The 27,444-nt window shown below is 40.4% G+C and overlaps 2 protein-coding genes across 3 annotated transcripts; both read left to right on the top strand.

Moving 5' to 3' along the window:
- The first annotated feature begins 2,009 nt into the window (after positions 1-2,009).
- On the top strand, positions 2,010-14,185 carry LOC309535393 (embryonic pepsinogen-like). Its single transcript, XM_082228432.1, has 9 exons — positions 2,010-2,128; positions 3,482-3,641; positions 4,796-4,913; positions 7,645-7,763; positions 8,485-8,669; positions 10,054-10,164; positions 10,914-11,043; positions 12,504-12,602; positions 13,813-14,185. The coding sequence occupies exons 1-9, from the start codon at positions 2,073-2,075 to the stop codon at positions 13,951-13,953; spliced, it is 1,119 nt and encodes a 372-aa protein (XP_082084558.1). The 5' UTR covers positions 2,010-2,072; the 3' UTR covers positions 13,954-14,185.
- A 2,915-nt stretch (positions 14,186-17,100) lies between these two features.
- On the top strand, positions 17,101-26,228 carry LOC309535391 (embryonic pepsinogen-like). 2 transcript variants are annotated; one of them, XM_082228429.1, is made up of 9 exons: positions 17,101-17,188; positions 17,922-18,084; positions 18,941-19,058; positions 19,756-19,874; positions 20,849-21,048; positions 22,294-22,410; positions 23,298-23,442; positions 24,481-24,579; positions 25,903-26,228. In XM_082228429.1, exons 1-9 carry the CDS (start codon positions 17,133-17,135, stop codon positions 26,038-26,040), a joined length of 1,155 nt encoding a protein of 384 aa, XP_082084555.1. In that variant the 5' UTR covers positions 17,101-17,132; the 3' UTR covers positions 26,041-26,228. The 2 variants fall into 2 exon arrangements, with proteins under 2 accessions (XP_082084555.1, XP_082084556.1); XM_082228430.1 differs by lacking the exon at positions 24,481-24,579.
- Positions 26,229-27,444: the final 1,216 nt, after the last annotated feature.

Here is a 27,444-nt window from a genome sequence, read left to right as displayed (position 1 = left end):
CAGGCATAGGCTAAGAGGAGGGGTCCTCTTCTGCATCAGGAATTAGCTGGGAAGCAGGAAGGCAAAGGTAGGAATAAATGGACAGTTCTCCAAATAGAGATATGTAGAAAGTGACATTATAAAATGACATTACAAAAAACAAACTACATAAACAGAATAAAATACTTTATACAGTTAAAATAATTTTTTAAACCATGCATTCTGTCAGATAAGAGTTTGTTCTCCTGAAGAAATTTTTCTCCTTAAAATTGCTGCTCTAAAGGCAAAACAAGCCACTTTCTCAGAGGTGCAGAGTGACTTTTGTCCTTTCAGAATTTTTAGTTTTTCTTGCACTGCCAGTTGACTAAAATTTTTCAGAAGTCTTCTTAACCCTTGTTGTGTTTGAGACAATTGAATAGCACACACTTGAAAGACATTTACCCATCAGGTTTGGACTTTAACACCTTGAAAGTAGAGCAGAATTCAGGATGTTGTTCAGAAGATCATCACAGGACATTCAGATTAGGTGCAAATCCATGGCGGAAAAATGGTTCAGATATACCCTAAACCACTGAGCCTCTTGGGCTTGCTGATCAGAAGGTTGACGGTTCAAATTCACGTGACAGGATGAGCTCTCGTTGCTCTGTTCCAGCTTCTGCCAACCTAGCAGTTCGAAATCATACCAGTACAAGCAGATAAATAGGTACTACTGAGGTGGAACGGTAAACCGTGTTCTGTCAGGCCAGAAGAGGTTTAGTCATGCTGGCCACATGATCCGGAAAGCTGTCTCCAGACAAACGCTGTCTCCTCAGCCTGAAAAACGAGATGAGCGCTGCAACCCCCTGGTAGCCTTTGACTAGACTTAAGCATTCAGACTTAACCTAACACACACCTGCAAAGTTATTGAGAAGCTTATCTCATTCCATTTTGAGCAGCTTATCAAATTTCCATTAAAATGCTTAGTCCAATAGCAGTGTTAAATATGTACATTTGTTATTAATAAGACATCAAAGTGATTGTGCTCAAATATATGTGTTGAGGACCACAGATAAGAGTGGTAAATTTGCTCTTTGGACATACAATGCCGGTAGATATACCCATCAAGGGCATGAGAACATTGGCTGATATAATGTAGGTGGACTAACAGTTGGATCTGTATAAGGTAGCTTTCTCTGTTCCTAAATGGCTGGTATATTACCCTTAAGGAAATGACAACTCCCAAAATAAGATTGATTCATTTCTTTTTGTGCAATTTCAGGTCCTTCCTGGCATCCTTTTCTCTTCTTTTTTCCCATTCATTATGATTTGTGCTCATGTGCTATTGAGGTGGTCACATGTGGTCATGATTTTAATTATGTTTGCACATGAAAAATTTCTGGAGTGTCACAGTGCTTCATTTGCAAGCAGTGCATATTCTGATATATATATTCCAGATTTCACGGTCCTTCCCCCGTTATCATTTGCCGATGGCCATGGGACTTTGGGGATTTGGGTTTGGGATGGGGGTTTTGGAAGAAGCCTGCACGTGAATTTGTTTTATGTATGTAGATCAGTGCATGCTGACCAACACTCAGTCTTCGCAGTAAGGCTCTATTTTGATGGCATGAGTACCACAACGAGTGGTAGATTCTTATCTGCTGCAGCCTTCATCCACCTTCACAGCCATTGTAAAATACCTTGCTATTTTCCACCTCTTCAGCTTCTGAGGACTTCTTGGATCATTCTTTGTCTAGATCCTCCCCTTTGACCTTACCGTCTTGGGTGACTCTGCTGGGAGTACGAGACTCATGATGGCTTTGCTCACAAGGGTGATAGGAAGGTGCAAGCCCACTCACCCCTGACAAGGTGACAATCCAGCGAGTGAGATATTTACCCTATTAAATGCTGAATACATGACTTCCTCTTAGGTATGATTTCATTGTGTTTACAAAGCAAGGTGACTGATTACTTCTCATTTCCAAGTATGGGCTGGACTTTCTGTGATGAAATATGATCTTTAGATGATGGTGGGCACTTCTCAAGCAGCTATAAAATAACAGTTTCCCCCTAACAAGCACCAGAAAAACTAGAGCAGCCCCCACTGGACAAGCAGGATGAAGTACCTTGCAGTTCTCTTCACCATTGTTGCTCTTGCCGAATGTCTCGTTAAGTAAGTTATCGTTTTGTTGCTGATATTTACTCATCTGACAGCTACACTTTCTGATTAACTAATGAAGAGGAGAGAGAGTGTGAATTATAACTTCAAATCTTATATAATTTTTCAGATTATATATATATATATATATATATATATATATATCACATACACACAGCTGAGAGGAGATTAATAAATGCAAAATGGTCCTCTGGCCGCAGTTACAAGGGTAGAAGCACATAGACTCACTGAAAAAAGCATGGCTAACATCTAATTTGAGATGGAACAATATTTGGGGGCATCTGTGTGTGTGTGATTTTTTTAGCCCAGTAGGTCTCCTTGCCCTCAGTAGCGCAGTAACAGGATGATTCTCAGCCCCTGAAGCTCACCACAGCATGTCCGAAGTGACAAGAGAAAGTGGAATTGTCAAACTGTTCAGCAATTGAGGGCCCAATAGCACACTTTGAAGTGCTGCTGACACTAACTGAAACAAAAGGAGTCTTAAAAAATGGGCTGCAAAGAATTCATTTTATGTCAGTCAAATATTAAACACCCTACACACCTACAGTTGTTTTTCTTTCAGCTATCTTCCTTAAAGTAATTGAGAGATGAAGCAGATTAACATCCCTGTCATGCATTACAGCAGGAACTAGGATCCTAACACTCCATATGGTGCTGGACTTGAACCCCCACCGTCCCTGACTATTTGCCTTGTTGGTTGGGGCTGATGGGACATGGAGCTCAACAACCTCTGGAGATCCACAGGCTTATTTCCCCTGCATAAAAGCTGTTCAAATCCCACCCATTCTATGGAAAAGATGCATGAATGAATGTGTGCAAGATTATAGGCTATGTTACTGTTTCTTGATGCTAAAAAAAGACTTTGATTGCATTGAGTGGGTGCGGACTTTCACTTCAATTTCCTAAGTACCAAATTTTTGGAATAGCTTAGATCTAGTAGTTAAGAGAGTTTGGAAGGTGTGCAGGGCTCTAATTAGGGGGTGGCAAGGTGGGCCCCTACCAGGGACGCAGGCTAGGGGGGGCCACAAAATTGGATAAAATATGTCCATAAATATGTCTATAAAAATATTGATTATTGCCTCATTAGAAAAGGTTTTAAATAGAGGGTGAATTGAAGGGGGGATGGAGGAGAGGTGGAAAGAAGAGCTAATTTGTCAGTGGCTAAGGGGCACAATCTGGACAGTTCTGCCAGGAGCGCAAGATTACCTAGCTATGGCTATGATGGGATGGTGATATTAAGCCTATTATTATGTTTGGAGTTATGGAGTGGAAAGACAGGTTGCAAAATAAGCAAATTTTAGGGAGACAGAAAATCCAAACCTAGTAATTTTGTTTCTTATGTTCCAGGATTCCCTTGCAGAGAGGGACGAAAGTAAGAGACACTCTCAAGGAGAAAAATCTGCTGGAAAATCTTCAGAAATACCGTTATGACATTGGTACAAAATACAACTCAGATATTTCTAATGCTGCCCAGGTGGCTGAAGAACCACTTCTGAACTCTTTTGAGGTGAGGTGATGCTTTGCTCTTATCAATTTGCTGTGCAGCTGAACAACATTTCCTCAAAGTTTTCATGATGCTCAGTTGAGATACTTCTTCATATTTCTCCTGACACCCAGAGGTTATCGACATAATATGTTAGATGCAATTCAGCAAAACACAGCCACAACTCAATCACACAATGGACTTAGTTATGACTATCACAAAGCCCTGTTGTGTTCAACTTTAGAAGTTGCAACTAACTTTTGCTGGATTGTGACCCATAGAGGAGTTATGATCCAGCCAAAGTTAATTACATTGAAATCCTATTGATATCTAGGATAGCCAGATACAGTAGAGAAGAGGGTTCTTGCACCTTTAATAGTTGTGTAGAAGAGGGAATTTCAGCAGGCTGTGGCTTTTCATTCAAGTTCACAGATGCTGAGTGGCCCTTTATTACAACTATTCAAGGTGTGAGAACCGTGTTCTTTTTTGCATCTAGCCATCTTATTAAAGGGCAGAGCAGGAAAATGATGAAGCCAGGGTGTTGTGTAGGCCAGAAAAATAGTACTTTAGCTTGCTTTTTGTGGTGAACATTGTGAGAGTTCTTCTATGGCAATAAATGGTGCTTACTTGTTTTTTTAAAAAATATTTATAATTTTCAATTATACAAAAAGGAAAACATTTCAAAAATCAATCAACAGTAATTCTGGCACTTTGAATCTTGACTTCCCTCCCCCTTTTTCTGTAGTTCCTTAAAATTGTTTTCATCTTTCCCTGTATATCCCAAATTATCTCAATCTATTCTTCTTAAAAAAATCTGATATTATATATATTTTTAGAAACTGCAGGTTTTTACAATAGCACTTATTTGTTATGCACAGAAGTTATTTGAAGTGGGGAAAATGTCATTTTTTCTGCTATATTTCTCCTGTTCGTGAGTTATGTTAAAGCACATACTGCTTTTACATTATGTCGTTTATTATTTGTTTATTTGAACAATTCCCTTTTCACATTATCCCACTATTGACAGGAAATAAATTTCTGCTTTCTAACTATTTTTTTTTTTAATGTAGCACTTAGATTTACAGTGATTGCCTTGCATATCTGTGAGGAAGTAAAATGTTCAAAAGCTTTAAAAGAAGGGAAGTTTTGCAAATTGTGTTTGTTTTATGAATTAACAGACTGAATACTACGGAACAATCTACATTGGAACCCCACCACAGAAGTTCACTGTTGTGTTTGACACTGGATCATCCACTCTCTGGGTACCCTCTGTCTATTGCAGTAGTCAAGCATGCCGTAAGTAACTGACTATAAAAAAAGTCTTCAAGCATGTCACTCTGATATTAAAAATGACCTGGGAGGGCCTATGAAGTTGTGTAAAGGAATGGATTCATTAGTTCACAATCCAGCATTGCAGACTAAGGTCATAATTCTATTTACATATGAGTAGGGTTGATTGAACTCAGTGAGGCCAACGTCCAAATAAATATGTGTGGAATTGAATGTGGGCTTGCAATCATTTACCCATTTACCTGATGTGTCATCAGTGTCCCCACACAGCCCAAGTAAGGGTGACAGTGGAGGAGGGGTGGGAGGCAGGGTAGTAGAGTGGGGGCACATCCCATTATGCTTCAAGTGGCAAAACAGGACACTCCACTGCTGGAGAGAGAGATCTTAGTTTTCAGTGATCAGGTGTAATGATCTCAGGCAGGCAAACAAGCTCCAAAAAGAAGTAATGAGTTTCTTGGAAGATTTACAGTACGTTTATTTACAATTAATATAGAGAGAGCAGCATGAGCCTGCCATTCTCAGTTACGAGGTGCTCAATCTGAGTCCCCACCTTGTACATAGCTGTCAACTTTCAGATTTGAAAATAAGGGATCAGGAGCCTCAAAAATAAGGGATCAGCAGTCTCCCCTGTCCTGGGGACAGTCTTTTGTTGTTTAGTCATTTAGTCGTGTTTGACTCTTCGGGACCCCATGGACCAGAGCACACCAGGCACTCCTGTCTTTCACTGCCTCCTGCAGTTTGGTCAAACTCATGTTGGTAGCTTTGTTTTTGTTTTGTTTTTTAATGATATTTATCGAAAATTTAAGAAGAAGAAGAAGAGTTTGGATTTGATATCCCGCCTTTCACTCCCCTTCAGGAGTCTCAAAGCGGCTAACATTCTCCTTTCCCTTCCTCCCCCACAACAAACACTCTGTGAGGTGAGTGGGGCTGAGAGACTTCACAGAAGTGTGACTGGCCCAAGGTCACCCAGCAGCTGCATGTGGAGGAGCGGAGACACGAACCCGGTTTCCCAGATTACGTGGCTACCGCTCTTAACCACTACACCACACTGGCTCTCTTAAAATTACAGAAAAAGAAAGAAACAAGAAAAAAATAAAAAGGTAAAAAGGTAGACAAAAAGAGAAATTAAACAATACAAGTCAATAAAAACGAAAGTCAAAAAAGAAAAAAAACAAATCACACAATACATCAAAATCAAAGAGCAAAAATAAACAAAAAATTTAAAAACAAATCCAATATTCCCAAATCTTTATCTTTCATTAACTTGTTTCATGGACCTCCTCATACCTCCCTTTTTTGTATTCTAGTTATTAATTATCTCAGCAAATCCTTTCCATCTTTCACAATATTCTGTCATTAAATTACCTTAATCTATTTTAACCTTATCTTACCATAAAAAACCCTAAAGCTTAAAACTTAAGTTTTATTTATACCTAATTCTTTTTAGCAGAACATATTTATACATAATTCTTTTTAACATTTCTACTAAAGCCAAATAGTTTCATTCCAACATTTTTCTAATACTCATTAGTTTTACAATGATTTTCCAAATGAATTTTTAAAACTTTCTTCCAATCTTAATCCATCGTCTCTTCTTCCTGGTCTCGGGTTTTGTCAGTCCTTTCTATCCCATCCATCTAGTCCATCAACCTGGTGACATTCTATCTGAGGCTCTTAAGTCTTTTCCATGTCCCTTCCGCAGGTCTTCTTCATGTTTATACCTGTACTTTACTTTATCTTCTGCTGATCTTTTTCTTGATTTCCTTCCTTTCTCTCGGGAGACTCCAACTTGACAATATCTTTATCCCTTCTCAACAAGTCAGCCCATTCTCCATAGTCAACACTGAAATCCATAAGATATTTAAAGGCATGTTTCAAAGTCCCTCCAAGGTTAAGGGCCCCCACAACTCCAAACTCCCCCTGGCCCAAAGCCAGATCTGAAAAGCCAAAGCATGCCTGCATAGGGGGATCTGTCCAGCTTCCCATCTCCAAACCAAACAGTACTCCATCTCTCCAAATCTGACTTTCTCCAGGTTCAGTCGTCAAAAACAACAACTTATGTTCCTGCAAGGCCGCAGCTCTCTCCACTTCTGCTATTTGAGGTTCAGCAACAACCTCCTTTATCTTCTTCACCACTTGCTCTGTCAAAGCACTTTCCTGGATTAATTCCTGAGTGGTTTCTATATAGGTATTCACTGTTTGTCCAAAATTTCCAACTGCAACAGTCATCAAATCCATCTTCTCATGTAGCTGTTTCAGTAAAGCGCTTATTTTGCAAAAAGCAAGCACTAAAGCTTCTTCTGGGCACATTCTTGTTCAAGGTCAAAGTCTGGTCTCACGATCTTTAATCTCTACAGCTGCAAAATTCCCCAGATCGACTCTAACAACAGTTTCACAAGCTCCCTCTAGGGGAAACAATTTCTATTTGTATCCGTCTTTTTAAGAGAAGATCTAGCAACAAAGTTCCGTTTGTTTTTCAGATATTTTGTTCCTTTTAAGTGCAAAAGGGAACATTGGAATCAATATGTTTCTCTTTTTTAACTATCTGTCAAAAACGTTTTATCCACAGTCAATGAACTTCCCCAAAGTTCATTGTTTTCCAATGTCCTTTCCAATGTTTTCCAATGTCCTTTTATTACAATTATTCTCTTCAGAAAATTTATACCTGTTTCTGCTATTGATCACTGATTAAAGGCTGTTTTGTATAAATTAATTTCTGTTTCCTTTTTACCTATAGAAACACACCATAGATTTGACCCAAGTAAGTCTTCTACCTTCCAAGGAACAGGACAGCCATTCTCCATTAAGTATGGGAAAGGAAGCATGGAAGGGATCTTTGGACTTGATACAGTCAAGGTAAACTAATAGTATTTTATAGATACAGGACAAGTTGAGAATACAAGCTTATAAAAATATCAACTCTTCTGTGCATTTCCAAGGCCGATACTTCTCAATGTTTTTGAATCCTGGAAAATTTAAGGCAGTAAAAACTGAATCAGCCCCTTATATTCTGTGGAGATATTTATATACAGTATATATACATTGATGGCTGCTCCTCAAGGAATTCAAAACACAGTATGTGGTAATCAAGAAGTTTATTTTAAACTGTCATTGTTACAATCAAAGTAGTACAAATTAAAGCTGCAGTACTAAGGTTATGCAATCCTGAAGTAAATATCAATGAAATTGATGAGACCTACCTCTGAATAAACAGGCATAAAACTAGGACCCAATTTGCTCTTGCCCACTATTCATAGGAGCCAATTCCTATGGGCCTTCATCCCCCAAATATTATCTGACGAGTGCCGCTGCCCAAAGTTAATGGGCTTTGCCATTCAAGTGGTGTGCATGGACTGTGTCTTGTGATCAATTATGCAGGATGGGACTTACCTGCCACCCCCAATATTTTGTTACCTGCCACTATCCATGTTTGAATATTATTGTCTGAAAGGTCAAATGAGGTTTCCTTTCATGTTAACATGCACAGGATTGTAGCCTGAACACAATGCTCCTAGAAGCCTGCTCTGTACTTTACAACGTGATACAGAAGTAAGGGAAGACTGTGTTTTTCTCCTAGATATCTGATCTTACCATTTCCGATATGGAATTCGGCTTGAGTACCAGTGAGTCAGAAGACCCCTTTTCCAGAACTAAATATGATGGGATCCTCGGCTTAAACCCTTGGAAAAAAAGTTCATTCTTTGATAACCTGATGAAGAAAGGCTTGCTTGAGAAAGATGAATTTTCTGTTTATCTCAGCGGGTAAACACTATTTTGCTTTGCTAAGAAGATTTGTTGCATGTTGATTGAGGACTCATGGAAGGAAACTGCACATGAGATTACTTTACAGGTTGGCTAATGCTTTGCCTGCTGAATCTTGTAGAACAGGCTGTCTACCACTGTGCTTTGTTTGCACAGCGGTTGATGGGTAGAGAGGACTGGAACCTCCATCGCCAAATTGGTCAGAATGCTGAGCCCCTCCAGGGATGAATAAGCTATTGTAGTCAAGGCTACTTGATGCTGTTGAAGAAAAGGTTCCTCCAGTTTTCTAGTACCCAGCAGTCGACTGCACCATCTTGCTTGTTGTGCCTTAAGAGCAGGGGCCAAGCTCAGGTGAGCTAAGTGTTAATGTGGGAAGAGAGGGAGGTGGACAGACGTGAGGCAGAGAGTGAAGAGGTCAACCCCCCTGCTTCTTTTACTATTATTTAATGCATGGAAATACGGAATTTAAAAAATGTTGTATTTCATCCATGTAGCTACATTCCCTTTTCATTTTAATTTAATACTGTACCAACTTGAAATCTGCCCCCAAAAAACACTTTAGAGATTTGGAGTTTTTGCTCCAAATCACAATCCTACCACATGCAGAATAACTGGAGGATAGTATCACAAAGACCATTTCACCTGACTATTTTGGGGGGGTAGATCAAGAACTGAAGGGTATAAATTGCTCCCTCCCATCAGGTGGCTAATATGCAACCCATCCTGTACATGTCAGCTCAGAAGTCAGTGCTACAGTGCCTGGCACTGCAACCTTAATGGTTTTTTGAAAGGGAGGTAGCAAGCCTTTGTAGGGCAGAAGGCAGGAAGGGAAGCAGTAGGTGGAAGCAGAGCCAGACACAAGTGAAGCCAGCTGATTTTGTCCGCATTCTCCACCCAGCTGAGGATATAATGGTAGCAATTAGACTGACTAAGGAGGAGGAATCTGACAGACAGTGACACTCCCTAGACTGGGTGCAGGCAGGCAGGCTACTAGTAGATTGAGGCTTGTGGAGTAGAAGCCATTTCCACAGAATGGCCTCCACTGCCCCAAACTGGCTTGCTTAAAATCACAATGAAAACCAATTAGAAGAACAAAACTAATGAAGATTATGAAGAGGGAAGTCAGTGTGTGATATACAGAGCTGAATAGGAAGCATGGTGATATATAGAACATTAACAGCATTCACCTTTCAAAATCTTAGAGCCTTCATTGTCCAGTGTTCACCAGTAGATACTGGTGCACTGCAAAAATTCCTTTCTCTCTCTCTCTCTGTCTAATTTGGACAGAGGTACAAGAACATGGTACATTCACTCTTTTAATATGCAGTTTAGCTTATTCTGAATGAATGACTTGACAACAGCACACTATATATCTATGTTTCAGAAAAACAGATGGGAGCATGATCATTTTTGGTGGAATTGATCAATCTTATTTCACTGGTCCTATTAACTGGATTCCTGCCACATATAGGAAATTTAAGATTGAAGTGGACAGGTAAGCAGAAATTATTATTCTTATTAGTAGTATTAGCAACATTATTGTTAATCTTAACATATTGACTGGGTACAATAAAACTGAAAAAATTTTCTGAATAATTTTAATGGCTACTAGTTAGCTAAACAGGAAGAGATGGAGGGCAATAAAATGCAAATACGAATGTGCAACTTACTTTGTGTTTTCTAGTTGTCCGTTGTTAGGATGACTTATATAGAACCGTTCTTGTAAATGGCATTTATAGAGCATATGAGGGCAGGCCCTTGCTCTGAGCACTTTACAATCTGTAGTTCATGTGTTTTGTTTTATCCCTTGTACTATTTCCAATGCTGCTACCTGAAAGTACTTATCACATCCCACTCTCCATTTAAAAAAGCCAACCCATGTTGGGGAAGGGCCCTACCTCACCTGAGAATCATTTGCTTTGCAAGCAGAAGCCTCCATGGACACAGCTATACAGCTGCAAAGAAAACGTTTTAAGTGTGTTTTAAGTGAAATACGGTATACAATATGACGCTAGATGTTGATGGTGAGCCTTACAGAAAATTCATTGTATTTTTAAAAACTTTTTTTAAAAAAAATAGCATTTTCAGAACGGTTTTTAAATTTCACCTAGGTCGCATAGCTGATATTTCCAGGTAGTGCTATGAGAACTCCCTCTCTGAAATCCTGGAGAGCTGCTCCATACAGTGTGGGTTTTTATGTTTCATGTCAGAATCTAAAGAATCTAATGATGTCCTATTTCTCAGCATTCTAGTGTATGGTCAGGCAGTCGCCTGCAGAGATGGCTGTGAAGCACTTCTTGACACAGGGACGTCCTTCTTGCTCGGCCCAGCACCTGAAATTAGCCAAATCCAACAAGCCATTGGAGTTACAAAAGTAAGATTGACTTTTGCTGGTTGTCTTCATACTGTAGCTGAAAGAGGCCCAGTACCATTCTCTTCACTCCAGCATCCACACTTCATACTCTAATTGTTAGCTAGAGCTCAAGTTTCAGAGGCACACAACCAAAGGTGGTGAGGATTAGGAGAATCTCCCATTGGGTTTGTTGCACTGTTGCATGTGCTTTGGGCTATCCTTTCCTATATGCAGGGTTCTGAAAAGAGTCCACTATACAGTACAGGAAAGGTGGCCAGATGCAAAACGCAACAAAACACTTGCACCTTTAATAGTTGTGCAGAGGAGGAACTTTCAGCAGGTATTAGTTCTGCTGAAAACCCTTCTTCTACATCCAAGTCCCATACAGATAGAGGGTGCATTTCATCCTTATCACTCTAGTGTCCACACTCCAGCCGGAGCTCAGGTTTCAGAGGCACACAACCAAAGGTGGTGAGGATTAGACTTGACTTTCAATACCTCCTGGCACTGGTACCAACTCCATGGGGCCCATTGGGGGCCCAGGCACCACACAAAAAATTGTGGGTGTTTGGCACCGACACTGCAGAGCCTCCGTTGTGATTTTGGGTGCTTCGCAAGGCTCCTGAAGTCACATCCAAGGCCTTGCGGGGCCTCCCGAAGCGACATTCAGGAGAAACCAGAAGTCATGTTGGAGGCTTTGAGAGACCTCAGTCATGACCCCGGAGGTCACATTGGAGGCCTACCAGGAACTGCTGCAGCGTGTGCAATGTAACGTGACATCAAAATGTCAAAACATCACGTTACATCACGGATGCCATTGGGCACCCATAATCTGGGGCCCAAGTTGGTGCCCCGCCCTGCCTCCTGGACTACAGCTGCTGGCACCTCAGTGTTAGCCTTCATGGTTCTTCATGATACCTACTGCACATGCATGCAAATGTGCATGAGCATCCAAGCTACAACAATGGAAATGGCAGGAAAAGAAAATAAGCTGTGACATCCAGTAAAGGAAGTGGGAGAGAGAGAGCACTGCTGTTATTTCGTACTGTAGTCTGTCTCCAAAATACATTGGCTTTATTTCCTCCAGACAACATCTCTCATAACAGATTCAGTACATCAGCCTGCCATCAGCAGCCATTTTAGAATGGGGATTTGGTCTCATACTGGACTTTAAAAATGGATTGGATCATCTCCATTGGTTTAGACTGTGAGGTTTAGATGTGAAGTGCTGAGGTGATTTATTTGTAATATTCAGCTAGATGGCGTGCTTCTGTGCTACAGTGTTCTACAGTGTGCTGTTCAAACCTGTGAGTTACACTAGATGGTTATTAAGTTCTCACTTAAAGCGGTATGCTTGCTTTCCTGAGATTGGCTCAGGGACAAATCCACAACATTTCTTGAGCAAACTTGAGGTTTGCTGGTTCAATTCCTTCATGATCAGAATAATGTCCAAATTCAATTCTTTTCCTTATCTCTTTCAGCATTCCTTCAACTGCAGAAACCTCCACAATATGCCAGATGTTGTTTTTGTAATCAACGGAATTCAATATCCTTTGACTCCACAAGCCTATACTCATAAGGTATATGATAGAACTGGAATACTATCTACTTGCCATAATAATGCAGCTTCAAACTGTTTAGGGCAGATTAGAAGTGCAAAATATTTATGAACACATGGGCTAAAGACAGGGGGAAAAGAAATACGTTTTGGGGCAGAAAGCCAATTAGATATCCTGAGACAGTCAGAAGAACTAGACCCAAACTTGCATGTCTTATAGAAAAAAAGGCCAATGCAAATTTCCCCACCAACATAGTTTTATGACAGTTTAGTATAGTATCTCTGACTACAGATGATTCCCATCCCAGGAAGGTTGCCTCTGACATGTTCTATAACATGGTTGCCTGATGGCCCCGAGAAGGACTTAAACCTTCCATCACATAGAGCAACATATATACCATATGCAGATGTATTCGCTCGGCAGTTGCAGATATGGAAGAATTTTGAAGCAAATAATGTTCTTTCTCCCGTCGTTTCCTCTTTGTAGTGACAACACAATCTAGAGAGTTTCTAAATCTCACTCTCAGCAGCATCCTAATGCTCCACATGTAGTCCTGAAGAAGGGCTTCTATTGGCAGAGGGACACAGTGATCCTATCCTTTATAGCTAGCAGGAGAGGCGGAGCGAGGAGGAGATGGGACATAAGTCTCTTGTGAACTCCATTGACTCCATAGGGAGAGGCCATAGCTCAGTAGTAGAGGATTTGCTTTGTCAATAGAAGTTCACAGTTTAGACCTCCAACATTTCCAAGTAGGCTTGGCAAAGATTCCTTGTCTGGAACTGATTCTATCATCATTAAGCCAGCATAATTCCAGGGATAAAATGGCATTTCAATGCAATTATTTCTTCCAACAGAGCAGAGCAAAAAACATTTTAAATTGTGGGGACTGCCTATAATTTTAAAATAGTTTGCTGACTTGTACAATTTGGTTGTTCATTATTAAGGTAATATGCTAATTATTATATAATGAATACACAATTTACAATATTGTGCACCATTACTATTGTCCTAGTGTTACATCTACAATATTTATCTCCTTTTGAGACTTTTCTTCCAGGAAAAATCCTTCCTTGTCCTTCTTTATGTTGGAATACCTTATACTTACCTTATGCTAGGGTTTAAAACATGGCAACTCTTCCTTGTGCATTTTTACCTAGATTAATTTCTTGGTTGATATGGATGTCGAATCACCCACATCTTAAGGATATCCTTTCCTTTCCTTTCCTTCTAGGATGACAACCATTGCAAGAGTGGCTTTAGCTCTGGCAGCAAAGATTATGATCACTTGATACTAGGAGATATGTTCCTCAGAGAATACTACAGTATATTTGACAGGGGGAACAACCAAGTTGGACTGGCAAAGGCAGTGTAAAAAAAAAATTCTGCATTTAAACTATGCAAGTGCTGTAGCTGCTCATTTAATCAACCAATGCCAACGTCATCGTAACTTCATAGCAATGTATTTGAACAAATACTATCACTCGGTATCCTATTAAAATTATGTTCATCAGATGCCTTCAAAGAAGATGCAGGTGGTAGCATTGTTGTGGCATATATGATCTGAAAATTATGTATTTCAAATTAATAAACTGTTCCATGGCTAAGCTTTTGGATGAGATTCGTGTACAATACCCTATAGCTAATGTGAGTGAAGCTGAGGTGCCATTTCTGAGGTCAATGAGGAGGGAAAAGGCAAAGGAAAAGGGCCCAGTCTCAGGATAGTCAAGTTTAAGTTATGGAGAGAAAGAGAGAGTAAAAAGCCACCAATGTACATTAACGGTATTTTTACTCATTTATTTCTTTTTTATGCCCTATAAATAATACACAGCAAGTACTGTACACTAATACCACACACAGAACTGGAGAGTTGTCACAGATACAAGCACTCATCCTGCAGGGAGAGGGACCCTGTGGGCCCCCATATGTTGTTGAGCTGCAGTCCAGCCCCAACCTGCATGGCCAGAGTTCAGAAATGATGGAAACTGTAGGGTCAAAAGTTTGCCATGCCTGCCCTTATTGATAATCACATATTGTCCTAAACTGTGTGGCAGTGAAAGGACTGTGCCCCCTCACCATCTAGTGGTTTCTCTGGGGCAACATCTGTTTTCACTGCCTCCTTTCACAATTTCACATTCTGACCAGATGAGACATCTGATTCAAGGGCCAAACTTGGCAACCTTTTCAACTTGCTTGGACCTTGGGGAGTTTCTTGATCAAGCAGTTTTTAGGTTGCTTCACCATCCACTGACTGTATAGTACAGATCAGGAAAGATACCATGAAAGCCCAAAGGATACCAGCATAGTTAATGAGCAATGTCGAAGAAGCTAGTATAGACAAAAAGGCTTCTTTAAAAGAAATAAGTCTTGTCCAAATGGAGAATAGAATGGAAACAAACCTGGAAAGTAGCCAATGTATCACCAATTTTTAAGAAGGGATCCGGGGGGCTCCTGGAAAAAACAGGCTGCTTACCTTAACAATTCTCCAAGGAATACTGGAGGATAAAAATAACTGTTAAGGATAAAATAACCAAGCTTATTGAAGAGCCAACCTGCCTTTCCTTCTTTCTGGGGCAGTTGAACTGCAGCTCTGAGCTTTGAGTTGGAACTTACAAATTTCTCCAGCATAAAGGAAATTGCACCTATTTACTGTCTTCGTCTTCACAGCTGTTGCTTTTACAAAACTTCTTCTGAAGAAACGAGTGATTGTGAAAGCTAGATCACCTTCCTGATGTTGCACCATTAATGATCACTCCCAAATAAAAGTGATTCATCTGTTTTGGTGGAATTTAGATTAGGTCCAAGTTTCCTTGTTTTTCTTGCTACCCAATTCTTAAAACACATTAAGTTGAAAGTTCAGTCCCATGTTAGGTCTGAATCATGTTGGGTGAATGCAGAACCTAAGAGGAGACTAGTAGCTCCTCCAAGTCGCTGTAGAGGTGGCATGGAGGGGGGCTGCTGAGGAGGCAGCAGGTCTGACATGCAAGGAGCATGTCTCATGGATGGGCTGGCCCTGGCTCTACCTCTATATGGAGCAGAGGTTCTTGGTTCACGTTCTAACCTGTTTCTGTGGCCTTCTGGACTCCTCCAGGAATGGAAGTATGCTGGAATGCAGAAGTGTCAGTCCAGTGGGAGAGCTTGGTTGCCCATTTGCTGCCATGATGGCATCCTCTGGACCCTACCAGTGATGGCAGGAATCTGGTGGTTGAAGGTGGTAAGAATTGGAGGGAGCCGGAACACATGTTTATGCCAACAATACTCCCAGCAACCTGCAATAGGACTGGGTGAAGGGAAAAGTTCCTTCCTGGGCAGAGAGAAGGGATCCATTTCGAGGTCTCTCTGTTCAGTTGTCAAGTTCCTAATGCCTCAAGTGGCCCTGTTGCCATTCACCTTCATCCTGCTTCATATGTACCCTTCTCAGGGTATCTGGTCAGGTCATATGCCCATTTCACCCAGCCTCACACCGGCACTTTTATTTTTTTAATGTTCTGGTGAGCTACACATGAAGAAAGATGTGCTAAACTTTCCATGTGCATCAGAAGTAGATTTATGTGTGTGAAGAAGGGGTGGAGAGATGATTTTAGCTAATTCTTATTGGGTCATAGGAGCATGATGGAATGGGTTTGAATGCCTATAAGAAAAGCAATAAAAGCTGGTGAAAGAAAGTGGAATTAAGGTGAGAGAAAGAGAGGACTCCACTGTGTGATTAGGTAAAGAGAAGGTGGACGAAGGTGTCGGCAGAGAGGGAAAGGGGACAGGCAGAGAGCTGACAAAGGGAAGAATTGTGAAAGGAGGAAAGACTTGTAAGTGGCAACAGAAAAAGGACTAAGAAAATGAAGGAAGGAGGCTATAGTCACAGGGGGCAGGGGTGGGAGAGACAAGAATAAGACGGTGAATGTTATTAGTTAATGGCTAACATCATCGCCCCCACAATCAATCAATCAATGAGACTGAAGTTAAAGCAAATACAGATTTCAGCAGTAGCAGGCACTTCAGTTCAGATGCCAAGTCCAACAGAAGCTGATCGAATTGTATAGAAAGCAATGTTGCCATACTGGCAAAATTCTCAAAGACAAACAAGCAAGCAAGCTCAGTCCTTGTATTGGAAAGCCACCATATTTCTCTGTAAGCAAGACCACAAAGACAATGAACATGCAAACCATGGGCCTGTTCAGTTTGCCTGGATGAATTTCTCCACTATCTCTAGACTTGAGTCTGGACGGGTTGAAGACTACTGGCCTACGCTGACCATCAGCACATCTTCGTGGTTTCAAATAAGATATGAAAATATAATGCATGGCAATTTATTCACTGGATTTATTTATAACTGAAAATATTTTATGATGAAGGCACACCTTAGGGAGAATTTCAGCATATTTACAAAGAAATATGACTGGTCAGTTTTGGTTTCCTGGAATGGGAGGGGCTTTCTGTGATGAAATATCATAATTCACCCTTTCAATAACATTGAATACTTCACAAGGAGCTATAAAATAAGAGCCTTTCTGCAACAAACACTAGAGAAACTGGAGCAGCCTCTGCTGAACAAGCAGGATGAAGTGCCTTACAGTTCTCTTCACCATTATTACTCTCTCCGAATGTCTCTTTAAGTAAGTTATCGTTATATTGCTGATATTTACTTCACAGACATATGTGCTTTCTGATTAACTAATCAAGCAAGAGAGGAAAGGAGTGTGAATTGTATCTACAAATCTAAGAATATATATATATATATATATATATATATGCTTTCGTAGATTTTCACGGGTACAGGAATGCAGGTTTTGGTGTCTTCGGGTGTCTTCCCGTGTAAGAGTCGGGGTGTCTGGGCGACGTTTCGACGAGGTCTCACTCGTCATCTTCAGGCTGGTGCTTTCGGCTTCTTGTTACTGGAACATACACACACACACACACACACACACACACACACACATTTATATTTGTGTGTATATATACATATATACACACTGCATCAAACCTATTCTTAAGTTTTGGGCTATAGAGTGGAAAGACTAATTGCAAAATAAGCACATTACGGGGAACCAGATAGAGGGCCTTTTCAGTAGCTGCACCCTCCCTGAAGGAACGAGGCAGAGGGCCTTCTCGGTAGTGGTGCCCGCCCTGTGGAATGCCTTCCCATCAGATGTCAAGGAAATAAACAACTACCTGACTTTTAGAGGACATCTAAAGGGAGCCCTGTATATGGAAGCTTGAAATGTTTGATATCTTACTGTGTTTTAATCTGTTGTAAGCCACTCAGAGTGGCTGGGGTAACACAGTCAGATGGGTGGCATATAAATACATTGTTGTTGCTGTTGTTGTTATTTGTTTCTTTTGTACCAGGATTTCTTTGGAGAGGAGGAAGAGTCTAAGAAAGATTCTCAGGGAGGAAAACTTGCTGGAAGATTTTCTTTTGAAAAACTGTTATGGCTTCTTTTGTACTCGATACCTCCCTTTTGCAAAAAATGGCCATGTGTCTAAGGAACCGCTTCTGGATTTCTTGGATGTGAGTTCATGTTTTGCTTTTATCAGTTTGCTGTGCTGCAGAACAACATTCCCAAATATATTCATGAGGCTCAGTTGAGACCCTTTTTACATTTATCTTGGCATGCAGGCTTAAGAACATAATAGGCACAATTAAGCAAGACATAGTCATTCCCACTAAAAGCAACAGAATACGATTTAGTCATGACTAGCCTTGTTGATTTCTATGGGACATGTTGAAACTAACTTTGGATGGATTGTACCCATGATCCACCCATAGTTAAGCATTTTGAAATCCCATTGACACCTAGGGGGAGCTAGATGCAAAAGAGAACAGAGCTCTTGGACCTTTGATATTTCCAACAGTAGTGATTTCTCATCATGGAAACTTAACACCTGCTGAAATGCCCTTTACTAAATAACAACCCTAATTCTACACATCCATTAAAGGTCTGTGAGTCCTGACTTCTTTTGCATCTGGCCACCCTACTGAACCACATGTAGGGCAAGTTGGGGTGACATGAGCCAGAAAAATATTATTTTACCTTACTGACTATGCACAGAAGGACACTGGGGAAAATTGGTATTCCTACTGTTGTATCTTTGCTGATTGTAGGTTATGTTTCTGTGCATTCAGCTTGAACATTTTGATGTTCATTCTTCATTTATTTTGGGGGGGGGGGAATCCCCTTTCTGCATGAACCAATCTTTGCCAAGAATCTATTTCCTGCTTCCACCCTTCAGTTAGTTATGTGGCACTCAAATTTACAGTGATTAACTTGCATATCTGTGAGGAACTAAAATTTTCAAAAGTCAGAAAAAAGAGAGAAGTAACCAAAATAAGTGTTACAAAGTGTATTTGTTTTATAAATCAACAGCTCGAATACTATGGAACAATCTACATTGGAACCCCGCCACAGAAGTTCTCTGTTGTTTTTGACACTGGGTCATCTGATCTCTGGGTACCATCTGTCAAGTGCAGTAGTGAGGCATGCCGTAAGTAACTGAGTACCTCAATGTTGTCAAACATGTTAGTCAGATGTAAAAGTGGTGGTGGGGAGCTATAAGGAATGGGCTCATTATTTCACAACCAGAAATCCAGAGTCTGGTTGAGGCTATAATTCCAGTTACCTAGGACTCACTGAATGCACAGGGACTTGCTTCTGAATAAATATGCATTGGATTGGCGAGTGAGCCTCCAATCCTATATACCCACTTTCCTGGAAGGAAGTGCCATCAAAGTCCATTAGAGGCATTACTTCTGAGTAAACACACATAAGAGTATACAAGAATATCAAGTGGATTTGGTTGTGTGAAACTCAATTCCCATCATTGTACATAGACATTTTTAGTTAATGGTACGAAAATGTTAGAATGAATATATGCATGTGTGGAGAGAGAGAGAGAGAGAAATGGGGGAGGGAAAGAAAGATTCAAGTTTCAATATCAGAGAATCATTTTGTATTGGGTAAAATTTATTCAGTTAAATAATAATAGCTCCCAGTTTTATCTAAATATTTCCTGCAGGTAGACTAACAAGATTGCTAGTATTTTCCAAACATCCTTTACGTTAAAATTTTACAATAGTTTTCTTCAGACAGCAAATTTATACTGTGATTTCTGCCTGATATCTATGATTAATTAAACACTATTTTTATATCTATTTAATGTTTTCTTTCTTTTTTACTTTTAGTAAAACATCAGAGGTTTGACTCATCTAAGTCTTCCACCTTCCGCAGAACAGGAAAACACTTCCACATTGTGTATGGGACCGGAAGCATGAAAGGAATCTTGGTATTTGATACAGTTAAGGTAAACTAATAATATTATATAGGTACAGTACAATGTTATACTCAGCTATTGGTTCTGTGCATTTCCAAGGCCAGTGAATCTCAGCCTGTTTGAATGCTGGAACTCAAACTTTAACGCAGGAAAAACAAAGCAGCCCATTATTTTCTCTGGAAACACACACACACACATATACATATATACATAAATACATATGTAGATGTAGCTGCAGATGGGTGCATATAAAGGAACTCAAAACAAAATATATTTTAACTTAATAGCTGTTTTGTTTTTTGTTTAAAAAGACTTTACTGAGTAATCGAAACATTATACAATACAACAAAAAAGAACCAACTGGTGACTTACTATGATAGATCTGTGATACATAGTTAGATATCACTTCATAACATAGAAAGGTTCAATCCAATATCAATCAAGAAAATGAGAATACTATTTTGGGGGAGGAAGCAGAAAGGGCTACTGCCAAATAAAATAAAAAATGATGGGAACATGCCAACCCTGAGTTTGTTTTTTAATATACATCAAAGCATTCCCCACATAGCAGCATAGTCCATTGATTTCTTGATTTTTAATTGCCATTGTTGGCATCAAAGTAATACGAAATTGAAGCAGTACAAAATCATGGGATCCTGAAGTAAACGTCAATGAAATTGTTGAGATTTACTTCTGAATAAAGAGGTTTAAAACTGGGATGTAAGACACACTTACCCACTATCTACATTTGAATATTATTCTCTGGAAAGCCAAATTCCATACATGTTTAAAAAGAAAAGCAAGACAGAACACTGTTTGATGAGGTTTCCTTTTTGTTAACATGCACAGGGCTGTAACTTCAATACATCACGTGTGTGTGTGTGTGTGTGTGTGTGTGTGTGTGTGTGTGTGTGTGAATAAGCAGATGAACATCACTAGTAAAACCCTGCTCTGTACTTCACAGCTTAATATAAAAGTAAGGAGATACTTTGCTTCTCTCCTAGGTATCTAGTCTTTCCATTTCTCATCAGGGATTTGGCTTGAGTACCACTGAGCCAGGTAAAGCCTTTGTCAACATGACATTTGATGGGATCCTGGGCTTAGCCTACCCCTCCCTTTCTAAAGAAAAAGCAACTCCGTTCTTTGATAGCCTGATGAAGGAAGGCTTGCTTGAGAAACACCAATTATCTGTTTATCTCAGCAGGTAAATACTATTTTGCTTTACTGCTAAGTTGATTTGTTGAGAGAAGAGCTTTGCTTTAAGGGAAGAACCAAGTTCAGGTGAACTATGTTGATGTGGGAAGGTAGAGAGTTGAGGCTGAGAGTGAAGACGAAGAGCATTCTATAATTTATGTAAATGCAGAATAGGAAATTAGATTATATCTCATCAGTATAGCTCACATCGCTTTTGATTTTAATTTAATATTGGATCACCTTGAGACCCTCCTACCTAAAAACACTTCTGGAATCTTTGTTCCCAATTGCAACTGTACCCCATCCAGAATAATGGGAGGACAACATTACAAAGACCTTTTCACCTGACTATTTTTAAGGTCAAGTAGTCGGCAAAATGTATTGTTATGAGTTGTGAGAGCCGTAGGCTGTATGGCAAGACCCTTTTAATTCCTGGGTCCAACAATCTAATCAAGGATTCGAATTCCTGGAATAGCTAGGCTAGCTTCTTTGCTGAAGTGATAGCCTAGGTGATGAGTTATCGAGGCAACAAATGAAGGGTCTCTGTGCTAGCCAGCAAATAAGTGGGACCGCCTCCCTCTACTTGCTAGTAGTTAGACAGACAAAGGCCAGAGTGAAGGGTGGAGTGATGTCAGCTAGCCTTTCTAGGGCAGAAGGCAGGAAGGCAAACAGTATGTGGAAGCAGAGCCAGTCACAAGCAAAGACAACCAATTCTTGCTTTCTTCCCCATTCTCCTCCGTGCTGTGTATATAATGGCAGCAGTAAGACTGACTGAGGGTAAGACATCTCACAGGCAATGCCACCCCCTGAACTGGGTGCAAGCAAGCAGGCAGGCAGGTGAGGCTGGCTGGAGATAAACTGAGGTTGGTGGAGTAGAGGCCGCTTCTGCAGAATGGCCTCCACTGCTCCAAACTGGCTTCCTTAAAATCACAATGAAAACCAATTAGGGAAGAACAAATCTTATGAAGATTATGAAGGGGGAAGTCAATGTGTGATGTACAAAGCAAAACAGGAAGCATGGTGATATGGAGAACAAAACAGGAAAAGTATACAGTATTAACAGCATTCACCTTTCAGAATCTTCATTGTTCACAATTAGATACTGGTGCATTACGAATGTTCCTTTCTTTTTTTCCTCTTTCGGTAGTAATTTGCACAGAGGTACAAGAATATGATACATTCGTTTTTTAACATGCAGTTCAACTTATTCTGAATGAATGGCTTGGTAACAGCACACCATATATTCATGTTTCAGAAAGAAAAGAGGAAGTGAGTTCATTTTTGGTGGAATTGATCAATCTCACTATACTGGTCGTATTAATTGGATACCTGTTAATTATCAGTCGGGTTTTTGGCAGATTGCACTGGATAGGTAAGCAGGAATTATTATTAGTAGTTGATGTTGTAGCATTAAGGTATTCTTAACATATGGACTGCCACAAGGGAAAGTAGGTGCCAACAATAACACTGGAAAATTTTTGTGACTAATATTCATTGGCCAAATCTATACTTGTCAGTTATAACATTAAAATGTGTTATAAAAATATGACACCAGCGCTGTGCTGCAGAGATGCAATCAGTTGGCAATGAGAAATTACATCGAGAGCTATGTAACTTTAAAATAAAATCCTTCAATTGCGTTTTTACATATCAGTGCAGATCCAGCCCTAGTTATTGGCTAGCTAAAAATATAAGGCACAAAAGGAAATGAAGAGAAGGATTTGCAATAAAATGTAAATACTAATATACAGTTTACTTTGTATTTGCAAGATGTCAGTTGTTAGGATGAATTGTCAATGTTATTATCATTTTATTTATTTATTTATTATGCTGATGGTGATCTACAGTGTATATAAGGACAGGTTCCTGCCCTGAAGACCTTACAATCAATAGTTCATGCATTTTGCTTTACTACCTTCTACAGCTTCCAATATGTGATGTAATATTGGCTAGTACAATGGAGAACCTAAGCTGCATAGGGATGGATAGCTTCCTGAAACCACTTATCATATCCCACTATCCATTTTGTTTTAAGTCCATGTTTGGGGAAGGGTTGTATCTCAGTGGTAGGGCCTATGTTTTGCATGCAGAAGATCCCAGGTTTAATAACTGATATCTCCAAACGCGGTTAGAGGAACCCCACATTTTAAATCCTGGAGAGCTGCTGCCATTCACCATAGACTATATTGAGCTTGATGGACCAGTAGTCTGATCCCATGCAAGTTCTATGTCATACTCTAATGATTTCTCATTTCTCAGCGTTTTAGTGAATGGTACGGAGATTGCCTGCAAAGGTGGATGCCACGGAATCATTGATACAGGGACATCCCTCTTGCTTGGCCCAAAATATGAGATGATTAAAATCGAAAAAGCCATTGGAGCCACTCCAACGCACTTTGGCATGGTAAGTTTTGGCCATTGTCTTCACACAGTAGCTGAAAGAGGCCCCATATCATTAGCTGAGCTCACATTTCAGATACATGCAGAGGAAGGTGCTTAAGATTAGGCTTGACCTGGGATTCCTGCTTGCATCCCAGTCCTAGTCTTCACAGTACTTCATGGTGTTGCTCATGCACACTAATGCGCCTGAGCATAGGGGATATGGCATGCAAGGCTTTGTGAGTATGTAGTGAGAGTGCAGGAAGGAGAGGCAATGTTAAGAGCAGGAAAAGGAAACAAACTGGGGTTTGGCTGGACCAGTGTGACATCCAATGAAAAAATGGGCCTAATGTTGAATTAACAAAGTTAGCCGAAGTGAGGATATGTTTTTCATAGGTTTACTGACTCTTGGCAAAAGAGGACCTTTAAGAGTTATGCAGAAGAAGGAAGTTCAGCAGATGTACCTTGTCATGCAACCTTAAACTTGCTGAAGGTCCCTTCTTCAGTACAAATATGAAAGGTGCCCAATTCTTTTGCACTCCATCTGCAGGGAGAGGGGGGCAGGCTTTGCTGCTATTATCTAGTACCATTGCCTCTCCTCAAAATAGTTGTATTCACAGTTGTGATATCTTTATTTTCCCCAAACCGTATATTTCAAGAAAGAAAAGACATACAGATTCAGTATGTCAGCATGGCATCAGCATCCCTTTAGAATGGGGAATTTGGTCTCAGAGCAGAATTTAGAATGGGTGGTTGTATCATCTGAATTGAGAGGATATGGTTTGGGATATGAAGACTGGACTCAAAGCTTTGAGTTTATTTGTTTGCAATCTTCGGCTAGATGCCCTGTTTCTGTGCTACAATGCACTGTTCAGACCTGTGCGCTACATTAGATGGTCTGAAGGGAAGACCAGAATACTCAAGTCCTCTCTTAAGGTTCTTTCCTGAGATTGGCACTGGGACGAGTCCACTGCATTTCTTAACCAAGCTTGAGGTTTGCCAGTTCATTTCCTTCATCATCAGAGCAACACAAGAACTCAGCTCTCTTCCTTATCTTTTTCAGAGTGAAATCAACTGCAGTAAACTCTCCAATATGCCAGACGTTGTTTTTGTAATCAATGGAATCCACTATCCTTTGCCTCCATCAGCCTACACTCTAAAGGTACATAATCGTTCTCGAATCTCATTTATTTGCCATAAGAATGCAAATTCAAAAGGGGTTGGGGCAGATTTAAAGTGCAAAATCTTTATGAACACATGGGCTAAAAACAGAAAAAATGGAATAAATATTTAGGGGGAAATCATATTAAATATGCTGAAAATGTCAGAAATGCTGGGCTAATACATGCATGTCTGATAGGGGAAAAAATCAATCCAAATTCGGGTAACAGCTCTGTTCTGCTAAGCAGCATCCCGATTCCATACCAACATGATTTATTGATTGTATTGTATCTCTGACTACAGAATTGTATTGTACAATACAGAATTGTATTGTACAATACAGAATTGTATTGTACAATTGTATTGTATCTCTGACTACAGATATTATATCTCTGACCACAGAATAATTATTCCTATCCCCAGAATGTTTCCCCCGTTAGTGCAAAACCTGGATGCCCACTCATCCTCAGGACGCATATTACACCTTCCATCAAAATGTAGCAATGTATCTATGGGGCACTCAGGTGTTCCAAGTATTTGCATGGAAGTTGTAGAGAAGACAGAAGGTGGAAGCAAACACTATTTTTCCTCCCCTCGTTTCCTTCTTGTGGTGATGAGGCATTCTAGAGAGTTTCAAAATCCCATGGACCAAACAGGAATGTGGATAGGCCCATGCTGTACACCTGTACTGTCACTGCCTCTTGCATTCCCTTGAATGCTGCCTTTGTGGCAGGGGGCAAGGCAGGGGAGGAGATAGGAAACCATTCTCTTGTGCTCTTCATCAGCTCCACAGGGAGGAGCCATAGCTCAGTGGCAGAGCATTTGCTTTGCAACTTGAAGATCTCCAGCATTTCCAAGTAGGGTTGGCTAAGATTTCTGCATGAAACTCAGTCAGTCGAACTGTAGACAATACTGTTCTAAAGGCCAGTGGTCTGACTCAGCGTAAGGCACCTCCCTATGATTTCAATGGGAGTGTTCCCCACCCCTAGCCACTACCTTTGTAGGCAAAAAGCATTTTGGAATTGTGAAGGATTCCTATCACTTTTCAATACTTCGCTCATTTGTACACTTCTCTGGTTTGTATTGATTGGGAAATCATCCTGTTTATTAAGAGGCCAAATACATAATGTACAGTCTTGTGCACTATTACTGTTGTACTGTTGTTGTATCTACATTATTTATCTCCTTTGGAGACTTTTTCAGGAGAAACTCTTCCTTCTTTGTGCTGGAATGTTACTGTATGCATTGCTACCCAATTACTTTCTGGGATGATATTTTTGTAGAACCTCCTGCATGTGATGACTATCCTTTTCCTTCTCTCTAGGAGAAACAAGCCGGCTGCTTTAGTGGTTTCGGATACTCATCTGATGGCAGTTGGAACCTAGGAGATGTGTTCATCAGAGAATACTACAGTATCTTTGACCGGGAGAACAACCAAGTTGGACTGGCAAAGGCAGTCTAAAATAATTGTGCCTTTTAACAACAGCAAGTGCTGTAATCATTCATCTAATTGACTTATGCAGATAGCATTTTAACTTCATAGCCATGTATTTGAGCTAATAATAGCAACTCCAATGATGTCCTTTAAAAAGTAATATTTGTCTAAAGTTTGTAAAGAATCTGCAGGTGGTAGCACTATTGTGGCATATATGATCTAAAAATTATAAATTTCAAATTAAAAAATTGTCCAAATCTTCTTCTTTTTTAGTGATTCATGTACAAAAGCCTATAACTAATGTGAGTGAAGCTGGGGTGCCATTTCAGATGTTAGTGAGCAGGCGAGGGGAGGGACAAAGGCCCACTCAAATCACTCAAATAGGCTCATCCACACTTCTGCTTCTCCCATGACTAGAAAGCATGAGTCAAAATGGTTTTCTGCTTGACCCATGCTTACTAGGCATGCTTCAGAGCATTTTCCCTCCATGCCCCATTCCTTTCCCAGAGAAAACCCACTCTTTAGTGCCAAATCAGAGCAAAGATCAATCTGGAGAAAACCCAAATTGCCGCTTGCTCAAACTGAGCACTAAACAGCAGTTTTCCCTGGGGGAAGGCAGCAGGAAAATAGGTGCCTCTGGTTCCTGTAAGCTCAAAGTTCTGCAGAGATTTTGACTTAGTTATGTATCCCCCCCCCTCTCTCTCTCTCATGTGTGTGTGTGTGTGTGTGTGTGTGAGAGAGAGAGAGAGAGAGAGAGAGAGAGAGAGAGAGAGAGAGACTTGGTGCAAAGCAAAGTCTTTTCCTGTCTATTGTGAAAAAAACACAAAAATATAATCTAATACCAACAACATAGACAACTTCAAAACAGATACATATTATCTGTTTTTCTATATTCTTTCCCCCTGGATAATGGGTAAGGATGATTGGAGTTCTAGTCCAATAACATCTTCAAGGCCACATCATCTCCCTGCATTTTTCTTAATTAAACAATTTTGAGCATTGGAAGCCTCAAAAGTAGGAGGCCCAGGGTTCACTCTGATTGTTTAGAAATACACAATCGCTTTGAGGTCCTCTCCCCTAGCATGGAAGACGAAGAGCAGACTCCATTTGAGGATCTCTCCCTCATTACAGTCGATCAGGTATATGAAGACGAGCAGCAAAGTCAGTCCTCAGGGAATGTGCAGGCGACCTTGGAACGGACAGCTCACGGAAGAACCCCGACCAAACCCAAGAGGAGGCGTGTAGTGGTGATAGGGGATTCCCTACTGAGGGGAACAGAAGCAGTGATCTGTGGGCCTGACAAGATGTCTCGGGAAGTGTGCTGTCTCCCCGGGGCTAAGATCCAAGATGTAACTGAACGACTGCAAGGAATCATAAAACCCACTGACGAATACCCCTTCCTCTTGGTTCATGTGGGAACCAATGACACTG

The sequence above is a fragment of the Podarcis vaucheri genome, assembly GCF_965113315.1.
Source record: "Podarcis vaucheri genome assembly, chromosome: 6".
NCBI lineage: Eukaryota > Metazoa > Chordata > Lepidosauria > Squamata > Lacertidae > Podarcis > Podarcis vaucheri.
This window is presented reverse-complemented; position numbering and strand designations above follow the sequence as displayed.